This window comes from Engraulis encrasicolus, chromosome 10 (assembly GCF_034702125.1).
Source record: "Engraulis encrasicolus isolate BLACKSEA-1 chromosome 10, IST_EnEncr_1.0, whole genome shotgun sequence".
Classification (NCBI taxonomy): Eukaryota; Metazoa; Chordata; class Actinopteri; order Clupeiformes; family Engraulidae; genus Engraulis; species Engraulis encrasicolus.
Window position 1 is genome coordinate 17,865,302 of NC_085866.1, and position 22,013 is coordinate 17,887,314.

At 45.0% G+C, this 22,013-nt stretch overlaps 1 protein-coding gene across 2 annotated transcripts in view; it reads left to right on the forward strand.

The window, feature by feature from the left end:
- The window catches only part of nol4lb (nucleolar protein 4-like b), a 113,619-nt gene that overhangs the window by 44,238 nt on the left and 47,368 nt on the right, over nucleotides 1-22,013 (forward strand). For both annotated transcript variants that reach the window (XM_063208253.1, XM_063208254.1), the window contains one exon: nucleotides 9,014-9,161. In XM_063208253.1, coding sequence (XP_063064323.1) covers nucleotides 9,014-9,161 — 148 coding nt within the window. The remainder of the gene's footprint in view (nucleotides 1-9,013; nucleotides 9,162-22,013) is intronic.

The window sequence follows — 22,013 nt, forward strand, 5'->3', positions numbered from 1 at the left end:
CTTGCTACCCTTAGCGCAGCACTATGGCTCTCTGTAATGTCATAGCAATATTGTTATGATGTAGGCGACCCCAGCTGCAGTAAGAGGCTACACCCTTGACAAGCATGAACAGGATGGAAGCCTATGAAATTAATTCTAGTTATTGATTCCAGATTTCAGGACTTGATTGAAAATATTTAGCGATGGAAACATTGCTTAATATTTCCGTATACCTTCAGTGAAACAACAAAATGACCTACAGTACTCTACTGTATATTAGGTTTTTTGTTTTTCCCTTTGGAGCTCTCAAGCTGAGAGCACTCATTGCACCAGACCCATCACATCATTTCTTCACCAGCCTCAACCCTGTCAAACATTTAGACCCTTAAGCTTAGGCATTTACAAGGTAGACACATTGGGAACATTGGGAGTGTACAAATGAAAAAGGAGTCATGCTAATCCACCCATTATGGTACCACTATACAAAGAGCTTCTTCTTTGCGTTGTGCATTGTTGTTATCTACCATTTACATTTTCATTGAGCAGAAGGATACATTATCTTTCCAAGCACTGAAATGTAACAAAATGGAGTTTTGAATCGAGCAGTGCATGCATGGCATACATTTTAGATTTCAGTGATGTGCTACTGTACCCATCAACCAAGCAGCCTCCAATAGTGGAAACAAAATGGCTAATGTGAACAAACTATGCATATTCACTTCTGTTAAAGAGTAGCTTTTTGGCACCAACATCACTTGTTACCACCGTCAGTTTTTGTTCCATAGCTTGTCAGCTTGTTCGATATTGGACTGAATTGTGCTGGTTAATGAAACATTATGTGCCATATTAGTAATGTTTCAAGTCAGGAATATTACAAGTATAGGTATATTTCTGTTGAATTTTAAAAATGATTCTACACTTGAATTTAAAAAATGTTTTTATTTTTTATTTTAGTTGTGTCTGACGGTGTTGACAAAAACAAGCAATGACCTAGTTTATGGAACAAACTAAATTATGGGGAGGTTGATCCGATACATTGCTGCACAGCCAAGACATTAATCTATGATAATATACCTCTATATTTTGGATTTTAACATTAACTTTTTTTCTTTCGAAATTAAGCTTAAACCTGTTTTAGCCACATTCTCAGGAATCAGTGCTATATAACGCATGTATTGATTCATGCACAGATTATATCCTAAAACTTTGCATTTGACCAAGTATTGATGTAACGGATTCATATCTGTGGAGCACTTTTTTGTAAGAATAAAGTAGTGCATGGATAAATGACTCGCACTCAAAGCAACAGAAAACGAATCCCTCTGCTTTTGTTAATTGACAAAGATTTAAGGCTACACCCCTCAAAATTAATTTATAGGACAATAGTTGCGTTCAGTAAAACTGACAAATCCATTAATGGCTTTTAAAAGTTGCACGACTTTTGTCTACATCCTGCTCTTGAGTTAATGGAGTCATGCCTTGGCACAAGTATCCAAGACCTTCAGAACCAAATCTGATCCATTTGAACAAAGAGGGAATAAAATGAATAACTTATTGTGACTGAACATCCCGCCATTTCACTCTGTCTCCATTTGGCACTGAGTACCGGCTGCCGTATCCATCACTGTAATTAATAGGCTGACGAGGCACAAGATTTATGGGCCACCATGTTCCCGATCCTCTCTACCCCATAGTCTACCAATTCTTGGTGCCACTAACCCAGCTCTGTTGTAGAGGCATATTGGCAGCCAGGTTTTCCTCCTATGCTAATAGATTTAGGCCAGTCAATGCTGAGACATGTAGATGAGGTCTGATTGAGGAGGGCACACAGATCCCCTCCATGCGCCCGCATCAGCTCCAAGGTTGCCCGCTGTCGGCTAGAGAGCATGCTGAAACAGGAGAGGCGGCTTCCTCCCAAAGCTTCATTGTCCATTTCCTTTTTTTTTTTACCTTTTGTTCTCGGGCTGTCAGACAGCACTGTATAAGGTAACATGCAGTGGCAGTGTAATTGACTGCAGGGATAGCATTTCAGATGCATTCTCATTCACTCCAGCCCTTACTGTAGGTACACCCCCTCCCACCGCCCCCCAACCCCCACCACCACCACCATCTTCCCCTGCCAGTCCTCCCCTGCCACAGTTTCTAATCGGGTGGTGTGATTCTCCTCTGCTCTCTCCCAGCCATGTGACAGAAACACATCATCTAGATTCCACCAGCCACAGAAATAGCTGCTCGTGCTGGCTGCATCGGGGCTAATCAATGAAGGTCAGCTGGAGTCATTGATTTAAGTCCTCAAGTCTTCATGTAATAGAATGCTTTGCTTTTTTTTAAGACCCCCACACAATGGTGTAGCGCAGCGGTCCCCAACCACCGGGTCGCGGACCGGTGCCGGTCCGTGGACTATTTGATACCGGGCCGCATGACAAAAGTTTTTTTTTTTAATCCAGAAGACAAGACATGCCTTTGTTATGAACTGCAGTGCAGAACTTATCTCAAATATAACTTTTAGTATCGCCATATTAATATTTGCATTAGCCTAGAAGTAGCACAAGTAGGCCTAGGCTATTTTAATTTTCAATAACAAGCAAACTTTTCTTTGTGCCGTCCAATCACTAGTTGAATGTCAAATGCGCCAGACGCATGCTGCGAGGCCGCGCCCACTTTACAGTTCAATGCTGCAATGCAAAGTGGATGGTGGCCGTTTTGGAGTGTTGGCTGTCTTCTCCGGCTCTTCCTTTTTAAGGCTTTTGAACGTTGCGAAGCAAACTTTTGGGAGCTATTTTAGAAATCCACTTCTATCATTTGTTGCTATTTCAGTTTCGTGACAACAACGCTATGTTACGAACGTAATTGCGTTGCGAGACATGTCGGTTGCAACTAACGACCAACACTTGTTTCAGGAGCTCCTGAAAAGTCAGCGTTAGTAGAAAATCAAGCGACGACATGCAACCTTTTGGCTTTTTTAAAATATTGCACATAAAACCACAGGCACTCGGAGTGCGGTAGAATCAAACGCTGGTTTGCAGCAGTCCACACAAACGTGACGCGAGGGCACAAGCTGCTAGTGTAGTGGCAAACTTCAGCGGTATCAAACTCCAGCTTCCAACCATTGCACGCGTTGTTCGAAAAAACAATGACGACTGCTTGTTGGAAACGGTTGACCTTGAATTAATAGAAGCGCCACTTAATCAGGAGACCTATAACCCAGTCATAAATCGCCCTGAATTTCACTGCACAAAAATGTCCTCAATGAAAATGAACATGGCTAGAGCAGAGAACGCATAGTGCCTATTCTCGCATGGTGAAAAATAGTAGAAGTATGTAGTAGCCTAGTTTTGGGTGATCTTCCTTGCACCACTAGCCCTATGACCAAGAATGGCTCCACAAATTAGTGAGGTAATTGTCAAATACTAAATGTTATGTTTAAATGTAGGCTGTTACACATTTTGAATGGCGTGAAGGAAAAGGATTAGGCCTTATTTTTAGACCCTATGATATGAATATTATTAGGCCTATTAATAATAACAATGATAACAAATAATAATAATAATAATAATTATTATTATTATTATTATTATTACGCGTGACTACCGGTCCGCGAAAAAAAAATGGGACTCAAACCGGTCCCTGGTGCTAAAAAGGTTGGGGAACCCTGGTGTAGCGTCTCCACAATGTTGCACTGTCATTAATTGTCTGCTTTTCTCTCTCTGGCGGCCATTTCAACATCTTCCTTTTTTGTGTGCCGTTTATAAACTTTCATCACTCTGGCCGTGTTTTCATTCACCAGTAATTCATCTGTTCATGCATACCTGCACGCGTGTGTGTGTGTGTGTGTGTGTGTGTGTGTGTGTGTGTGTGTGTGTGTGTGTGTGTGTGTGTGTGTGTGTGTGTGTGTGTGTGTGTGTGTGTGTGTGTGTGTGTGTGTGTGTGTGTGTGTGTGTGTGCCCGTGCGTGAGAGAGAGAGAGTGTCTGAGTATGTATGTCAGTAGCGGTATTTTCCCCTCTTCACGGCTGGTTTTCTGCACGATCAATACTCTGCAGTGGAGGCTTGCAGCCTGCACCATGTTAATCCTCGCAGGGCTGTGTGTGTGTGTGTGGATTCGCATTGCGCCTCGGCCAACCAACGGTACTCTTATCAATACCCTCACCTTTGCGCCGAAGAATGATACACTCTGCCAGCCACTCTCCCAGCTTTGCATTGATTTCCTCGGAAGGGACGCGAAGGAAACACAACCAACAGGCTATGGTTGTCTGAGGATTGAAGGAGATAATGAATGATTGGCACCCATCATCGCGGTCCTTTTTAATCTCTAGTCCTGTGTGAAGGCTTTGGTGGAATGCTTCATGTTGATGTCAGCTATGTGAAAGGCTCCAGCCTCAACATTTGAATAGGTCAAAGGATTTGATTGATGAACAATGTGTTCCTTTTCATTACCTGGTTCTAGTGTTACTGATTTTGACACTTGCACAGCAATCATACTAGTCACGCCGCACTATGCATTCAAATAGGCTTGTTCAGGACTGAATGATTTTGTCAAGCATGCATTTCCAGTGAATGTAATAAGGAGGGCATTTATGTAGTTAAAATGGGGTTTGGAATACTGAGCACTATGTAGCAGACATGATTTACTTATTGAGTTTTGCTGAGTTTCCCTCTGCAGCCTCGCCTGCCTGCCTGCCTTCACGGAACTATTGCTCTTTGTTTCTACCATAAGGTTCTGTATCAGTTTCCATGGCAGTGGGTAAACAAACGTCGCTTGGTCTCCCTATTTTTAGCGGTCGAGGTTCTGCCGCAGAGCAGTCACATCTCTCAGGTCTTCATGAGCGAAGGGGTGTGGGGAGAGGTGAAGGGGGGAGGGGGGGTGTTTGACAGGAGGAGACGAAGAGGAAAAGAGAAGAGAGTGAACGGGAGGAAGGGCGGGATGGGGGAGGGAACAGGTGGGGGAATGCTTGTGTGCCTGCAGAAGAGGAGCAGGGGTCTCTCTTACCTTCCTGAATGCCATGCAGGCTTTCACACACAAAGAGGCAGCAGGCAGCAGGCAGGGCCTGAGAGTAGATGAGGAAACAAAAGAAACAGCCGACAGGAAGGGGGATGCTGGATAACTGGATTAGCTTCAAATGACTCCATCCCTGTTCCGGCTTCTGCTAAAAAGCTGTTCTCGTGATAGTCCCCATGGTACGCATGCTTATCTCCTTACACTGCGAAAGCAAAAGGAGCAATGTCCCTTTTTAATGTTTTTCCGGAATTTAAAAAAAACTAGCATACATTTCGAAGAAAAAGAACAAAGAATTTGTGGCTTTATTAAATTGAGTCCTCTGAGAGATTGGCATGCGTCAGTTATGTTCCGTGAGTAAATGAAACAACAGAAGCTTTTAAACTCATTTCAAATGTTTTTCTCACAGAATAACTGCCAATTCTTCTCTGAAGGACTTATAAGTCATTTGCCTTGTGATGAGTGTTTCTATATTTATAATTTCAGATGTAGCACTTCAGATCAAAAAGCAATAAAGTTTTGGTAATGTTAAATATAGTAAAAAATAATAGCAATCAATGCCTTTTATCAGCTTGGATCCAAGTGCTGCAAGCATCTTTCATAAGTTACTTGCCTAGGGTGTTCCTCACAGAATGCTGTTGATTTTCACTTACCATCATGACCACTCACCACTCTTCTTTGGAACACCAGAAAAAAATGAAATGATTGCAGCTGCTGAGAGGTAAAAGCTCTCAACCATTTTGTTTGCTTTTGCTACTTGCCCCACACAACCCAGCAGCACTTAGGGTCTCAGCAGTGCTATGGCATTAAGGGAGCCGATAATTGATCTGGCTAAGTAAATGAGCATTTTGGCTCGGAGAGGAGGTGGCCGCTGTGACGGGAGTAGTGATAGGGTGTGGGTGAAGAGCCTCTCTTGAGTGCAGCCTTTTGCATCTGGCAGGCAAATCTTTTGTGCTTCTCTACCCTACCCAGCAGCAAAAGTTATGTCATGAAATGGTAATGGGGAGATGGTATGCATTTCACTCAGTTTTATCTCCTCACGAGTTCCATCTTCTCCAGAGATCCAAGTCGATTTCTCTTCACTTAAGTCAGCGTTAGCTGGTCCTCTTTTGATATTTCATTGTTCATATTTTGTGTGGTTAGCAGGAAAGAATGCTGTGCTCTAAAAGAAATGTTATCCAACAAGTCTGTGTGAAGGCAGACATTTTGGGGCTGGGCGAGAGTAGAGGGGGAGGGTTGGGGGGTGGGTGGTATTATCATCTGCATTTAGATGAGCAGAATACATTAGTGAGCTCATTAATGAACAATAAAGAGTGGCAAGATTGAGCGTCCAGACTAAAAAAAATGGATGGGTGATTTGGTTAAGGATAACCCCCCCTTTACTACCACCACCAAATCTGATTTCCTCCTGCCACCCTCACAGTGCGCATAACCAGTCAGACATGTGTTTTTCATTCGATCGTAATTGAAAAAGAGTTTAGCCTAGGATTAGATGAAAGTCCTTCTCACTAGTCTGTTTCTTGATGTGATTAATGAGTTAGTATTTGATGTGACGGCATAGCTAGGCTACATAGCCTGTTAGCAACAGATGTACAGGATGCATTTGTTGATGAGTTGATTAGGTAGTGGCTGCTTATGTGCCGGGTCGAGCTGCTTGACCTTAAGAGCCTATCCCTGATGACCCCTGACCGTTGTAGCCTCTTACTTTGCTCACCTCATTCCTGGACAGAGCACCTGGGCGAGCCTGTAAGCAGTTGCTCTTTGGAGCCGAACTTACACCTCATTCAGTAGTAAATTGTTTTCTTGCAGTGCGTTGCATACTTTGTGTATCCCAAACTCCAGTTCCGAGCTTAGCTCAGCTGTTGCCAATAGCTCGACAAAGCCGTGCATTTAAATCTACTATGACATTTAAAAATGCTCACCTTCTGCAACGTAGTCATCATGTGCCTGAGTAGAATGCCCAGACTTTCAACGTGAAAGTGGTGTAGTAGGTTAAAGGCAGTCATACAGACATGGTGACCTGACAGCATATGATGGCTAGAAAGGGTTGATGAGAAAAGAGAACTAGAAAAGAGAGAGGTGCCAATGGCCATTGTTTCTCGGTTCTCGTTTTGCAAGGGGTAGGGAGAATTTCCCGTTATGCAGACCTAAGGACCGTTCCATTGAAATGGATGAGACGCATGGATTTCATACAAGAAATCGGTCATTGTAACTTTCTGGGGTTAAAATGAACTATTTCAGGTCAAGCGGACACCACATGTCCCTTTAAGCAGACCGCATTGTGTTGGCATATCTCTATACAATCTCTGAAAAAATATTGACCTACCACATCCACCTCCTAGTTGGCAACCTTATTAAGTACTTTACAAGACCATTTGTGACCTTCTACATTTTTCATGCGTCTGATGGTGAAGTAATAGCATAACCTTACATTTTGGAGCACAGAGGTTATTTATTCCCCCTTGCAGTATCAAAGGGATTTTGGGGGTTATGTCATTCTTCAGGTGCATAGTTTTGAAACTATTATGGGAACACATAAGTAACCCTTTCATCTCTTTAAAACGTGTCTCCTTGTGTCATTGTCACAATTGCTCATTTGGGTCCCATCTATCGGGTTATTTACCATTTTCTCCAGCAAATGCTGTTCTTCGTCCACAATTTGAATGTGTCATGGCTTACATAGTGTAGTACGGTATGTTTGTAGTGTTGGGAAAAGGTGGTTGATTAAGAAAAGGATAGAATGGCTAGGAGCTGTAGTCTAGCTTTCTGACTCACATCCTCTCACCGTCTCTCTCTTGGTTTTACCATCTATCTCACACTTTCTTTCTTTCTTTCTTTTTTTCTTTCTTTCTTTCTTTCTTTCTTTCTTTCTTTCTTTCTTTCTTTCTTTCTTTCTTTCTTTCTGTCTTTCTTTCTATCCGTCTCTGTGTGATGCCTGAAAGGCAGCTGTTGCTCTCTGGACCTCATTACTGAGAGTGCTAGGGCTCCTCAGATCCACCTCACAAAAATTCAAACAAACAGGAGCGAAAATGAATGTGAAATCAGGTCATGAATACAAATGACAGGAGCAACCCTGTCTCACGTAGGCTACACGTGTGCTGTGCGCTTTCTGTCCATGCCTCCTCCTCTCCCCCTCGCCCTCTCCTCGCCTAAGCCCCACCATGCTGCTGTTGGGGTGGGACCAGCTTCCAGTTTGGATGCACTGCTATCCTCCACCAGGGATGATGCAGGAGAACCAGTGTACGTGCAGAATGAGAATCAGCCTGCTTCCCACAGAAGCAAACGCAGGAAGGGAAGGCATGCTGAGTGTTGTATTATGTATTAAGGTGTGTGGTGTTGGTGCAAAAAAAAGCAACAAAAAAAAACGGTTGCAGTTTTGTGTGAACTCATTGGTGAAAGAGGATGCTCCCCCCCTCCCAGCATGTCATTTTGCGATGCAGTTAGACGCGCACATGACAGAGCTCGAAGAGCTAATAATTAAGGAAAAGAAACTTCTGGAATGTATTTTTTTTTTCAAAAGGTTATATGGGCGATGACACCCAGAAATCATGGTATGGATGATTGTACATTTCTGTGATCAAGCTTGAACATCACCGCTCCTGTGATGAGGCTCGGACAGGGCCCCTCCTCAGGTTTTGTCAGGCACTATGTAATCATGTCACTTCACTGGCTCCAGGGAGCGTTTCCATTGTCAGTCAACTGCATTCAGACAGACCGGCAACCTGACAAGCGCTTTCCGGTGTCATTGACAAACGCTTTCCGGTGTCATTGACAATCAGCAGTCTGTCCAAAAGAGACGGTGTACCTTACTTGTATTTTGAAATATCTGAGCGCATATACCAGACACGGACAGACACATACATGCACATGCACATGCACAGACACTCACACACACACACACACACACACACACACGACACACAGACAGATGCTCACGCACGCACGCGCACACACACACACACACACACTCTCACTCTCTCGCACCTTGAGATGTCTCTACAGTGACACCGTTCGCCTTTCTGTCTCCCTCTCTGTGGCAGGATGAGAGTTCAGTGAGCAGCGAGGACTTTGATATGAGCGACCCCACATGGATATCAGCTGAGCACGGACACACGCCGCCTAACCCCACCGCCCCCAACTACCGAGACAGAATGCACAGCCCCCTGAACGCACACAAGGAGGAGGATGGTAAGAAACATTCTCTAATGTTACAGCTTCTCTATTCTTTCCTCTAAGCCAGTGTTTCCCAACCAGGGGTACGTGTACCACTAGGGGTACGCAAGCACACTGCAGGGGGTACTTGGAAAAATGAAATTTTAACAAATATATGGAGCTTAGTTACATTGAGATGGAGAAAGCGATATAGAACTTGACTTAAGGGGTACTCATGGCACAACGAAAAGGCTTGGGGGTACACAAGACAAAAAAGGTTGGGGAACACTGCTCTAAGCTTCCCTCCTCTCTGTCCTCCCTCTTCTCCTCATACCTTGCACTCTCTCCATCACAATCTTAATCATAGCTCAATGAGAGGAGATGTGATCTCCTTCGCTGATGAGCCGCGCTCCCTCAGACACACCTCTAGACACACACATGCATTGCACACACTCGTGTTCTGTTTCCCGCCTCAACAGGCAAAAGCATACAAGTGATTTTGTGTCCCAGCAGAGCATGTACTCAGACAAGGGTGCAGCTTGACTTCTCTGACGCACGCACGCACGCACGCACGCACGCACGCACGCACACACACACACACACACACACACACACACACACACACACACACACACACACACACACACACACACACACACACACACACACACACTTTTCAGGTGTTTGCTTGAAGCTTGAATGTCTGCATTGTAGAGGTGTGCCACAATTGGCATGGCAATGCATCATGATACTGCATTTATTCTTAACTCCAAAAATTCAGTTTCACTGAAGTATTTGGGATATGTTTATATATATATATGGTTTAGTTTTGATCCAAATATTGTGCCACATTGTAATGGTGTTGTATTGTGACATGTGACCCGATACGCATCATGTTCTGAATTCCTTGACCATACCCACCCCGACTGCGTAAATGTGGGGTTGTAGAGAGAGAAGTGTCCTAGGGAGGGGAGGTACATGGAGAAAGAAGTGTGAGTCACAGACTGATGCCATTCTTAATCCCCAACTTCACATGTAGATCCATGCAGGAACATCAAATGTTGCATAGGTGTAAATGGCCAAATGAAAAGGTTCCGCTGGTAGAAAAAGGTCTCGATGACCCCTTGGTGCACCAAGGCTGGCATCATCTGTGTCTGTGTCTGAACTCTGCAGGATGCCACCCAGCGTCCCTTAGCATGTCTGTGCTTCAGTAATGTGCAGCAGCTGTCATCGTGACGGAGTGGAGATTGTCTGCGGAGAGGGGGTCCATCAGCTGGTGGCGAGTGCCGCTGAGGCACAGCAGGAAGCAAATTGAACAAATCAAACAATAGTCACCAGAGCACTGCAGCTGCCAGCCCTGTGCTGCAGGATTGTGTTTGTCTGTCAATGGCATGTGTAAGTTTAGGTGATTGACTATTCTGCATGCTGGTGCTCTTCTTTTAGATGTGTGGTTCTGAAAAAATCACACATTGTTGGAGAGTATTACTATGGCTTATCCATGTTTTTTTTTGGGGGGGGGGGGGTAACCAAGGAAAACCGTGGTTCCTGGTAAAACCATGTTTAGGTTTCAGAGTAAAACTATGGTTAATTTTCATAAGGGTATAGTTAAACTGTAGTGAAACCATGATTGAACCATATTCACCATAGTCATAGTGAGCCATGCTAAAAAAAAACCATGAAAACCTAGCCTAGCGCAGCCAGACCCGTACAGCAAAAAGCTGTACCAGGGTCTAGGAGAGCTGGGCAGCAGTGTGGGCGGGATAAACGGTTGCTTCAGCACTCAACGTCACGCAATTGGATGGCAAACAACCAATCCCCACACACTTCTGTGTAACGTCACAGCTGTCTCGTACACGCGACACGCCCCTTTGTAGTTGAAGCGGCAATTTCGAGCCGTCGTAGCAGTGAATTCGTGTGATGACCACAGCCACAAAGAAGTTTCCTAATAAATCGTGTTTTCACTTATACAGTTCAAAAATGCATCGTTTTCAACCACATGGCCCTCCTTGATCAATCAGCGAAATGTCGAGCAATTTGGGGCTTGTTAAATGGTTATATTTATGATTGTTGTCAACATGGCATGTTCGGTGTTAGCTAGCTAGCTGTATACCCCATTGACAGTAAATGGTATACCCATAACTAATGCATGGCTAGCCGCTAGGTCGGTAGACCAGGTGTCATTCCCATCTATTTAGTAAGCGACTTTCAAAGCTCCCAAATGTCTCGTTTTTAATGACATGGATCTTATTAGAATTTGGGGCAGGCATATAATACAAGGCTGGATACCTAGCTCTGCTATTGACGACAGGTTAGCTAGCCACTAGCGAGGGCCTCTTTGTAGGTGAAGTGAATTCGTGTGATGACCACAGCCACAAACAAGTTTCCTAATAAATCGTGTTTTCACTTATACAGTTCAAAAATGCCTCGTTTTCAACCACATGACCCTCCTTGATCAATCAGCAAAATGTCGAGCAATTTGGGGCTTGTTAAATGGTTATATTTATGATTGTTGTCAACATGGCATGTTCGGCGTTAGCTAGCCAGGTACCCATAACTTTCCCGGATTGTCGCTCCCAACGCAGGACGCTCCCCGGTCAGCACGCTCCCACTAGCCAGACTATCGACCCCACCGCCATATAACGGAGCTAGTTATCTTTTTGATGTTAGTTTTTTGTTTCTAACCCTTTTTTTTTCTAAGACTAACCCTAACCTAGATACCTAGGTCTGTGTTGTTGACGACAGGTTAGCTAGCCACTAGCTTGGTAGACTCGGTGTCATTCCCATCTATTTAGTAAGCTACTCAAAGACTTCCAAAGCTCCCAAATGTCTCGTTTTTAATGGCATGTGTCTTGTTAGAAATTGGGGCAGCAATTTCATTCTACACCTACAGTAGTGGTCTGATAATAACGTGTGACTATCTGGTTCTGTAAAATGCTCAACTTAGCTTACCGAGCTAGTTTAAAACATCGAATGATCAAATGGTAATGTGTTGAGATCTATTTGTGCCCCATAAGTTCATGGTGTATTATTACATCAATCCATGTCAGCCACGAAATGTATTATCATCCAGGCTTTTTAAATTAAGTAAACACTTTCGTGCTGTACGTAGCACGGACGGACACCATGCTTCTTCTTAGAAAGTTTCCTGTTTACTAGGTAGCCCGGCCCCCCTCGCGATTTGATTGGCCCTGTCATCGGATAACTTTCAGCCTCGCAAAACGACCGGGGTCCGCTAGACTGCCCCCGGGAGCAAATTCAATTTGCGGTCGCTAGGGGCGTCTAGATTTCTAGGCTAATGAAAACCATGATTTACCATGGTTCATTTTCGTAAGGGCGCTTTTCTTCTAATCAGACTCGAGTCTCGTTTGAGCTCACTTATCGGATGTCATTGTCTTGAAAATCAGCACTTCTCATGAGAATCCTTAATCTTTTAGCATCAGGAATGATGTTGGAAGAAAAGGTTTGACCCTGAAGGTGCACATGCTACAGCAGTGGTCCAGTCACAGAGCAGAGGTGATTAGCTGCAGTTCTGGAGAAAGGTGGAGGGGACATAAGCCCCACATTCAACCACTGACGTCTCCTACATCTCTCTATATTCTCTCTCTCTCTCTCTCTCTCTCTCTCTCTCTCTCTCTCTCTCTCTCTCTCTCTCTCTCTCTCTCTCTCTCATACTCACACACACACCCACATCACTGCGCTGCAACACCCGTCTTGTCTGAGAGCCTGGTAGCTCGGTGCGTAGGGGCTGTGGGTTGGCTCTTGAGGAGCTCTCAGCTCGAGGGAGCTGGAGGGGTCAGGCGTTGTGCGACAGCGAGGCGGGAGATGGAGCACTCCTAGACAGTTGCAGTGCAGCGCAGCGCGGTGCGGGGGAGCAGAGACTGGCTGGCTGCGGCTGGGATCGGGTAATCAGCGCACCTCTCCCCCAACCTGATTGCTGCCACACTCAACGTGACACGCATACCGTACACCGTACCGTCCTCTCGACTCCCTTTTAGGAGGTTTTCTTCTAATATCACTGTCTGAGTATTTTGCATGGTCTCAAGCATTCAGGGCTTTTTGAATTGTAGTCCATGTGCTTCTGTATCCAGGTTAGTCGCTTGTCATTAGAATTGACTGGTTCAACCCCAAAACACATTCACAGTTCCTCTTTGTATAGGTGTCAGTAGTCTATTGTCCTATGTGACAGACTGGTTATGTGGGAGCAGCCGATCCCAGTCAAATCCCTTTTCAATTGCGCTGTTTCTCTTTGCCCTTTTTCAATGCCTCTAGCGTCTGCCATTGTGATTGCATTATAGTTAAGAATTGATGAGCTGATGATTGATGAGCATGTTTGCTTTTTGACCACTGGATACGTGTCAGTTGTTTGAATATTCTGAGTAGCCTGTATTCTTGGGGATGAACACATTCGTTTTTTTGTGTTTCTGGTTGACAGAGATTTCCTTACACACACACACACACACACACACACACACACACACACACACACACACACACACACACACACACACACACACACACACACACACACACACACACACGTACATACACACACACGTACACACACACACACGTACACACACACACACATACTGTACACAGGCACATGCACGCATTGAACAGTCCCTCTTTGACAAGGTCAGACTCAGGAGTGGCATCCGGTTCTGCTCCACTCCCCTTTCCAACAGTGCGTCTCCAGGACCATTTGAAGCGTCAGTAATACTCTCCCAACACTTGACGGACCGCAGGCGCAAGGGCCTTTGGTCACGCTGCGCTTTGCCTGGGTGGTAATGTGAACCTTGGGGTCCCCCGCCAATTGCAAACCATGGGGGGAAGTAAAGCCTGTGGCGCCGGTAGTCACCGAAAATGTCAAAGACTGTTTGAAGAAGCCAGCGTGACTCCAATAGGCTTCCTGTTGCAGGTTAAAGGGAAAGGTGTGGAGGAAATGGCAGGGAGGACTGATTGGGATGGACACTGAAGGTTACTTAGTTGCTGTCGTGAGCCACAGTCACTTAGTAGCTCACCGCCACAGCCGCCTCCTCCGCCTCCTCCGCCACACCGTCTAATGTCTCCATCCTGTGTGCCTGCATTCACTGCTGCTGGAGAAACTGACATAGCAACCACATCTTTCGCGCTGACAAATGTATAAATATGAGCTCTTGTCAAGGACACAGCCTTAGGATTCAGTGCTCTGGCTGACAGGAATTTTGCTGCTGTGATACTTCCCATCAAAGGACACTGCTAAGTAGGGATGCACGATGTCAAAAATTTCGGCCGATACCGATATCCGATTATGATATTGCGGTTTTGGCCGATGACCGATATTAACCGATACCGATGTTTTTCTTTCTTTTTTTAAAAATAGAGATGACAATGATGCAAACAAACTGAATTTTTGAATGCCGTCTTATTTTCAAAAACACTTTTTAACTCCCTGTGATAATTAGATAAAAAATAGACACAAAATAGAAGACAAACAGTGAAAGTCATCGTCAAGTCCATTCTTTTAGAACCGTAACATATTAAAAAAAACATCGGCGTTAACATCGGCCCAGTTTTACCCATCAGACCGATGTCCGATGTGTTGAATATCGGCCGATATCGGCCGATACCGATACATCTGGCCGATACATCGTGCATCCCTACTGCTAAGATATGTATGAGGAAAGCTTGACTTTTTTATCTAAAAAAAAAAAACAGATCGGCAGTAGTTTTGTTTGTGTGTACGTACATCAGATGAGCATCACAGATTCCACACATCAGAGCAGTCAGTATTAGCAATTTTGCAAGAACGCATGAGTCTACTGAGGAAATACCGATATGTGCTTGCTGTGGAGGGAAAATGTGATTCAGGCTGTGCTATACATTGGAAATAAATTAAATATCACCTCAGCTCACCAGAAGAAACAGATTGTCATGTGTATCTTATATCTTGTTTTGCTGACACTGTATAATTTGTGGAGAAATTCTGGCCTGGCCATGGCAGCTACAAAGTTGTTCCAAGCTAACCAGCCCCTCACCAGATCCTCCTGCATTTCCGCTCAGCTTTGAGGGCTTACTCAAGGAGCTGGGTGCATCTCAGATTCGTCCAACTCCCGAACCGCCCGGTGGCTGAAGCAATCAGGATTGAGTTTAAATTTATTGGAGAAGAGAAAAATATGATTTCTTAGAGGGTGTGTTTAACCCTTAAGGCGATGCCATCCTATGTACTTCCACCCAAAGATTTTGGCTCTGCACCTAGACTGTCAAAACCATCCTAGCTCAGTTCGCTCGTGGTTCTGCCAATCAGCAGTTGAGAGTGGTGACGCAGAACTCACCCGTCGTTACTGATTGGTTAAGGTAACACGATTCACACTTTTGTCTTGTTATTTGTATTTGTATGCTTTGGCAACACTATATCATAAGGGCCAAAACATACCAAGGCGGAACGGAACCGGCACGGGACGAACGCGGTCTTTCTGCTTAGTTTCGACCGGCGTGTTTTTCTCTGCCTTTCACACTGACGGCGTCGGCGTGCGCGGCCAGTCCTGTTCAAAACCCTCCCCACAGCTAAAGCTAGCATGCTACTTTGCCATTCATTTGAATGAGACACCGCCGGTCGCTGGCGTGAAAAATACGCTCGAGTTCTATTTTCCAAATGCAGCGCGGCGCGGAGCCGGCTCCCGCGCCGCTGACGCCCGACTACCGCCGGTTGGTGTGTAAGGACAGATAGGTTTCAATGTATTTTCACCGACGCCGGTAAAAAACGCGGCCGTTCCGCGACGCTTTACCGCCTTGGTGTTTAAGACCCCTAACAGTCATGCTAATAAAGCACAATTTGAATTTGAATTTGAATTCCAATTGAACTCCAATGAATTTAAATGGCAGAGTAAGATCTCCCACCCTCCATAGAGACGGATTCCTCTTAGCTTTTGCCAGACAGTTTTACGGCGTCAACAGTCAGCTTTCGCCCAGGCTACCGGTAGGTTTAACCCACCTAAACCACTCTTTCTTCTGAATTTGGAACCAGCAGGGCCAATTGACAGAATTGAGTGTGTCATGGCCTTCAACTCACCTCAATTGAGCCGTTTCAAAAGCTTCGGTTTCATTAGCTCAGAAGAGATGACCAGCTTTGCCAGACTGACTCGGTCGTGAAATGTGTTGCAGGGCCACAGGAAGTATGGTCGGGCCCAGGCTGAAGAAATTCCATATCTTGAGTTTCCTATAATGACAGCAGTGGTCCCAAAGCTAATTACCTTGTCATTTGAGAACAAAGTAACATGGAATGACAATGAACCAGGTCAAAGAAGTCAGGAACCTGATGTCCCATATGGCATTGAGCAGAGTTTAGCGTCTTCTACGGCTCACTGTGGCATCCGATTGCTACTTTCAGAACAACCTGTGGTATTTCCTCAGACCTCCCAGAGGTGTCTGTACAAGTCAGTGACATTACCAATCTTTCAAAGCACACAGAGAGCCTTATCCTGGGGAATGGTGCCATTTGCATAGAGATCTTCTCAGCCTCAGCCAAGTTGAGGGTGCATTGAGGTGGGGGTTGTGCTGTAGGTCCTCATAATAATAATCATGTGCTGATAACGGAAATACTGTTGAAAATGCATATGACATTTCACAGTGTGTGTTAAGGATGAACTGATATGAAAATGTTGGCCGATATTCAATATTACTGTTATGGGGAACATGTTATATAGATTGAAAATAATGCACACTGAATTTTAGAATCTCTTTTATTCTCAAAACACATTTTAACTCAAGACTATATACCTATATGCGGAAGGGGGTCATGGCCTCCCGTTTGAGAATCTCTAACAATATACAGCTGTCTATTCTGTGTAAATGAGCAATATAACATTGGTTGTTAACATCGGACGACTTTTTCACATCGGACCTATACCGATATGTAATAAAATGCCAAATATCAGCCGATAACGATGTTAATGCCAGTATATTGTGCATCCCTAGTGTGTGATCTATGGAATGATTTCAGTGTTTCTGAGGGCAAGAGACTGTTTTTTGTCTCACTACTTCACTTTTCTGTCAAAGAGAGAGCTTAAGTGATTCATCAGATAGGTCACGGAAGAGTTTGCTGGCCTATGTTTGCTGACCACAGATCTCAGTGTGCCGTAGAGCGTGAGTGTACATGTACGTGTGCAAGCAATATTTTGTGTGCCTTTGTCTGTGAATGCTCTTGTGTATGTATTTGTATATATGAAGAGGAGGGGGTCTGTTTGTCAGGGCTTCATTTAACACTGGGAGACGATGCTTTCCACTGAGACGGGGCCAGAAGCCTGTTAATTATTAACTGCCACCCCTCCACAGCACACCAAAATAATAAGGGGCTTAAATTAATTATTACACGCCAAAGCCTGCTCGCATGGAGTGATGAAGACCAATTTGTGTTGTTTACCGGAATGACCGCCTGGCGTGATTTTAACGGTAGCTGGTGTGTTAATAAACACCAAGCCTTTCCCCGGGAAGCAGCAATTAGGTGTCTATGTTTGGAATCGGACCCGTGCCACTGGTCTGCTTCTAATGAGTAGAGGGTGCAGGGTGCACTGCAGACTACAATGCCAAGCACCCACATGGATCACAAATAATGGGGCTTGCGTGGAGGGAAGGGAGGATGCCACGCCTGGCTGAGAGTGAAGTCCCTGCACCTGTTCCGCTCTCCTTGCCTCTCTCCCAGAATGCTTGCACCTTCACCTCGTCAGGAGGGTTGGTGTGTTTTAGGTGTGGGCGAGATCACTTCAAAACCTACAGTACACCGGGGCCTTGCGGTGTCCCTGATTGCTTTATGGTTGGGAGGAGGGTGCATTTTCTGAGAAGCACAGGAGTAAAGGTTGCTCCATAAATCTCCAAAACTTGTCCGTATCAGTTTAGCGCGCTGTTTTTTTTGTTATTCAAGGTAACTAAAGAGCCAGGGTGCAGAGATAAGATAAGGGTCCTCCACCTCTGTCAGCTCTGTTAAAATATTGAAAGAATTTGAAGCTTTGTATGTGTATGTGTATGTGTATTTGAAGCTTTGTATGTGTAAACATTGAACTTCATAGAGATCGCTTCATAGAAACCATTATTGTAAAAGTGTCTCAGAAAATGTGAAAATATGAATGTATCGTGTTCATAATATTATGAAATATGAATTTTGGGAATGATGTGAAATGTTTTATACTTCCTCGTTGGCTCTGGTTCTATTTTCTCCCCTTCACAAAGTTGCCCTACATTTAAAATGTGTAATATTTGTTGCCCTCTCCAACTGTTGTCCTAAGAACTCTATTTTAAAAATGACAATGAGTAAAAAACGCCACCTCTCCAAATTGTGTTGACCATGTGTCAGAGTAATAATAATTTTAATAATTGTATTTGTATAGCACTGTGTCATATAAGGCATGTAACTCAAAGTGCTTAACAAATGGGAAAAAATATTGTTAGAGATGGATTTAAAAGGAGAGGTATAGAGGAGAGGCAGAAATAGCAGGAAGGCAGAGGAAGAAGAGAGAGACAGAGATTGTAGTCATAAGGTCAACGTAGGTTAGGACCAGGATTCTTAGATGCGTAAGGTCCATAGTGGCTGGGCCTATCATAAGTCATAGATAGTCACACAGAGATTGGGTGCTCAGGTGCGGCCCCTGGTGGCATCAGGGGTGAGGAAAAACTCCCTTTCGCTTGAATCATAGTTTGTAAGGGGGAAAAAAAAGCTCAGTGAGGTCTGAGAAAAAAAAAACCTATAGTCAGGAAGAAACCTCAGGCAGAGACCAGCGGCCACCTAGGGGAGCCCCCTGCCAGGGCTGGTTGTGAGTAGTAAGGGCGCTGCGGCAGCTGGGACACTATGACGCCTTGGCAGCTAGGGGTTGGCAAGGATGAAGAGGTGGGTCTTCAGCTGCTTCTTGAAGGAGTCGACGGAGCTGGCTGATCGGATCTCGATGGGGAGGGTGTTCCATCTCTTGGGCGCATAGCAGGCAAACGCGGCGTCACCGATCTTCTTTTGCGGGGGGGTGGGGGTCCTTAGCAGCTTGGCATCAGTGGACCTGAGAGCTCGAGCAGGGGCATAAAAAGAGAGCATGTCAGAGATATAACTAGGGGCAAGTCCATTTAATGCTTTAAATACTGTGAGCAGAATCTTAAAGTCGATTCTGTATGAGACAGGTAACCAGTGCAGGTCTGCCAAGACAGGAGAGATGTGCTCTCTCATTCTGGTTCTTGTTAGGATTCTTGCCGCCGAATTTTGAATGAGTTGCAAATGCAATTTGTCAATTAATTTTTTTGGGAGACCAGAGAAGAGAGCATTGCAGTAGTCTAGCCTACTGGTGACAAAGGCATGAATAAGTTTCTCAGCGTCTTGTCGGGGGGCCAAGCCGCGTACTTTGTTGACGTTTCTAAGATGGAAAAAAGCAGACAAGGATTGACTATCCTGTTCTGCTGCTGGTCTACCCCAATCACAGATAGTTAACTCTAAGACATGCATGCACCCTACCCAGATGGACCCTGCCTCCTCCCCTACCCATCCAGAAATACAATACAGTACAATATTACATGTATTTATTTAGCGCAGTATCACAACTATTAAGTTGACTCAAAGCGCTTTCAAATACATACACATACCGGTACACTTACACATTCACACACTCGCCCTCTCTAACCTACCTGTGGCATTTGTTAAGTAAGACAAAGGCACTTCTTCTTTTGTGACCGCTTTTCATAAATCCTACTGCTTTCACTCATCAATCTTTCATCATTAAAATGTCAGTAAGGGTATGACCAGTACGAAAAAAAAATCTTTCCTTCTCATCCAATCGGTTTCTTTCTTCTCATTATTAGTTGTGTAGTTCTCTGTGTGGTATGTTTTACTAGGCGGTGTAGCATCATTTTATAGCGTTCCCTGTTTGTGCTTTTTCCCTTTCCTGGCAACCTCTTAGCACTCCTGTTTAATGTGCCATCCAACCTTGAGGATATAGCCCATTTCAGCTGATGGAGTGGGGAGAGTGTATGTGTATGTGTCGGTGTGACTGAGTGTGCGTGTATCTTCTGTGTGTGTCATGTGCATGCATAGGGTTGTCGCCTTGCAGCCTTCACAGAACAGCTCAAAAGAAAGGGACATAATTGTCGCCGTTTTGATGGACATTGCACTGTGAGTTGAGAAAAAAAAACATTGAGATAGCAATATAGCCAACATTCAAGGTTTTGAAATGGAAAATAATGGCCAGACTCAACAGACCTTTAAAGTGTGGCATGTGTCTATGGCTTTAAAGTTGGGAGCTAGAGATGTGTCCCGGTGGCATTGGGCAGAGTGATAAAGGAGGCGCCATAAAGACACAATGGCTTCTTTTTGGAGGAGGAGTGTTTGGGCTTTTTATTTGCACTCCAAATAAAGGGACAAAAGTGCAGACTAGCTTTGGGTGTAGTCCTTGAACCTGGCAATGATATGAATATAGGACCTTCCTTGTGTCTAGGGTCTAGGGATACGGTATCAGTGTGTTCTCAAATGTTTTTTTAGGATGGCGAGTCCTTGGTCTGGTGAAAAATGCTGATTGGAAAGACTGGCAGACAATAACCTTGATTGTAAGCTGTGCGTGCGTGTGTTTGCGAGTGTGTGTGTGTGTGCGAGTGTGTGTGTGTGCCAGTGTGTGTGTGTGTGCGCGTGTGTATGAGTGTGTATCCAGTAGTGATCATCTTTTGGGGGAAGTGGCAGCTAGTGCATGTGCCAGCACTGGTCACCCAGAATGCATCTCTTGTGTCACTGGTCCTGCCTGCGCCTGCCTCTTATGCAAGAGAGCATTAATGATTCTAGGAACAAAGGTCACACACACACACACACACGCACACATACACACACTACCACAAACTATGTCTCATCACTTATGCCTTATGTGAAAACAAAACCTCTTCCTCTACCATGAGGGTCCAAAACGCGGGCGTATCCCACCCCCGACGCTGGTAGCCTGCCCTTGAGTTACTGCCCTGGGTGGAATCTGAGTGTGCGTCCGTCCCCACCCTCCACCCTCCACTCCGTGTCTGGCAAATAGAGATCCAAGGCCTTGGCTGCCTATGATTTTTTACGGCAGGTTGTAAAGCATTTATAATGGCTGATGGATGGCGCAGGGTGCGGGCTGTAAAGGTGCTATCAGTATGTCGATGTTAATGGGTCACAGGGACCCAAAAAGTAATGGGCCTGTGCTTAGCCAGTGCCCCAGTTCTCGCCAGCTGCATGCCAAGACCCTCCATGAAGACATGTGCACAAAATGAACCTGCACTATGAAGTGTGTTCCCGCACAAATGCACTAGCACTCAGTCTCCATTTAAGATTAAATTATTGAACTTGCTTTGTGTGCGGTGTGAGTATAGTGAACGCGCTATTCTTTCCCCTTTGAAGAATATTTTTTGGTTACACGTGTCAGCCATTTTGAGGGGGAAAAGAGAGGGAGAGTCTTTGTGCAGGTCTCCACCAAATCATGGAGCCGGCCCCTGGCTCCTCCTCTGCTGCAACAATATCAATAACCAGCCAACAACACCCCTCGCCTCGCCTTGCCTCGCCTCGCCTCGTCCCTGACCACCTCACTACCCTCCCCTCTATCCTTATGCTATCCCACCCTTCACACACATGCACTGACACTCCCACACACATGAAACACACACACCACACACACACACACACACACTCACACACCCACACATACATACTTCCACATGTACCCCCTCCCCCTCCCCGATTCCAGCAGTGTTGGGCTGTGCCCTAGCAGAGCACAGACGGGGACAATGGCAATGCTCTCCATTTACTGCATTGCTCTTAATAAGGATGGCAGTCAAGGATATTGCCTCCAGTTTTATCCAATGGGGGGGGTACACAAGGGGTGGAGAAGCTCTCACATCATTCTAGAAAGCTGTACAAGTATCATACAG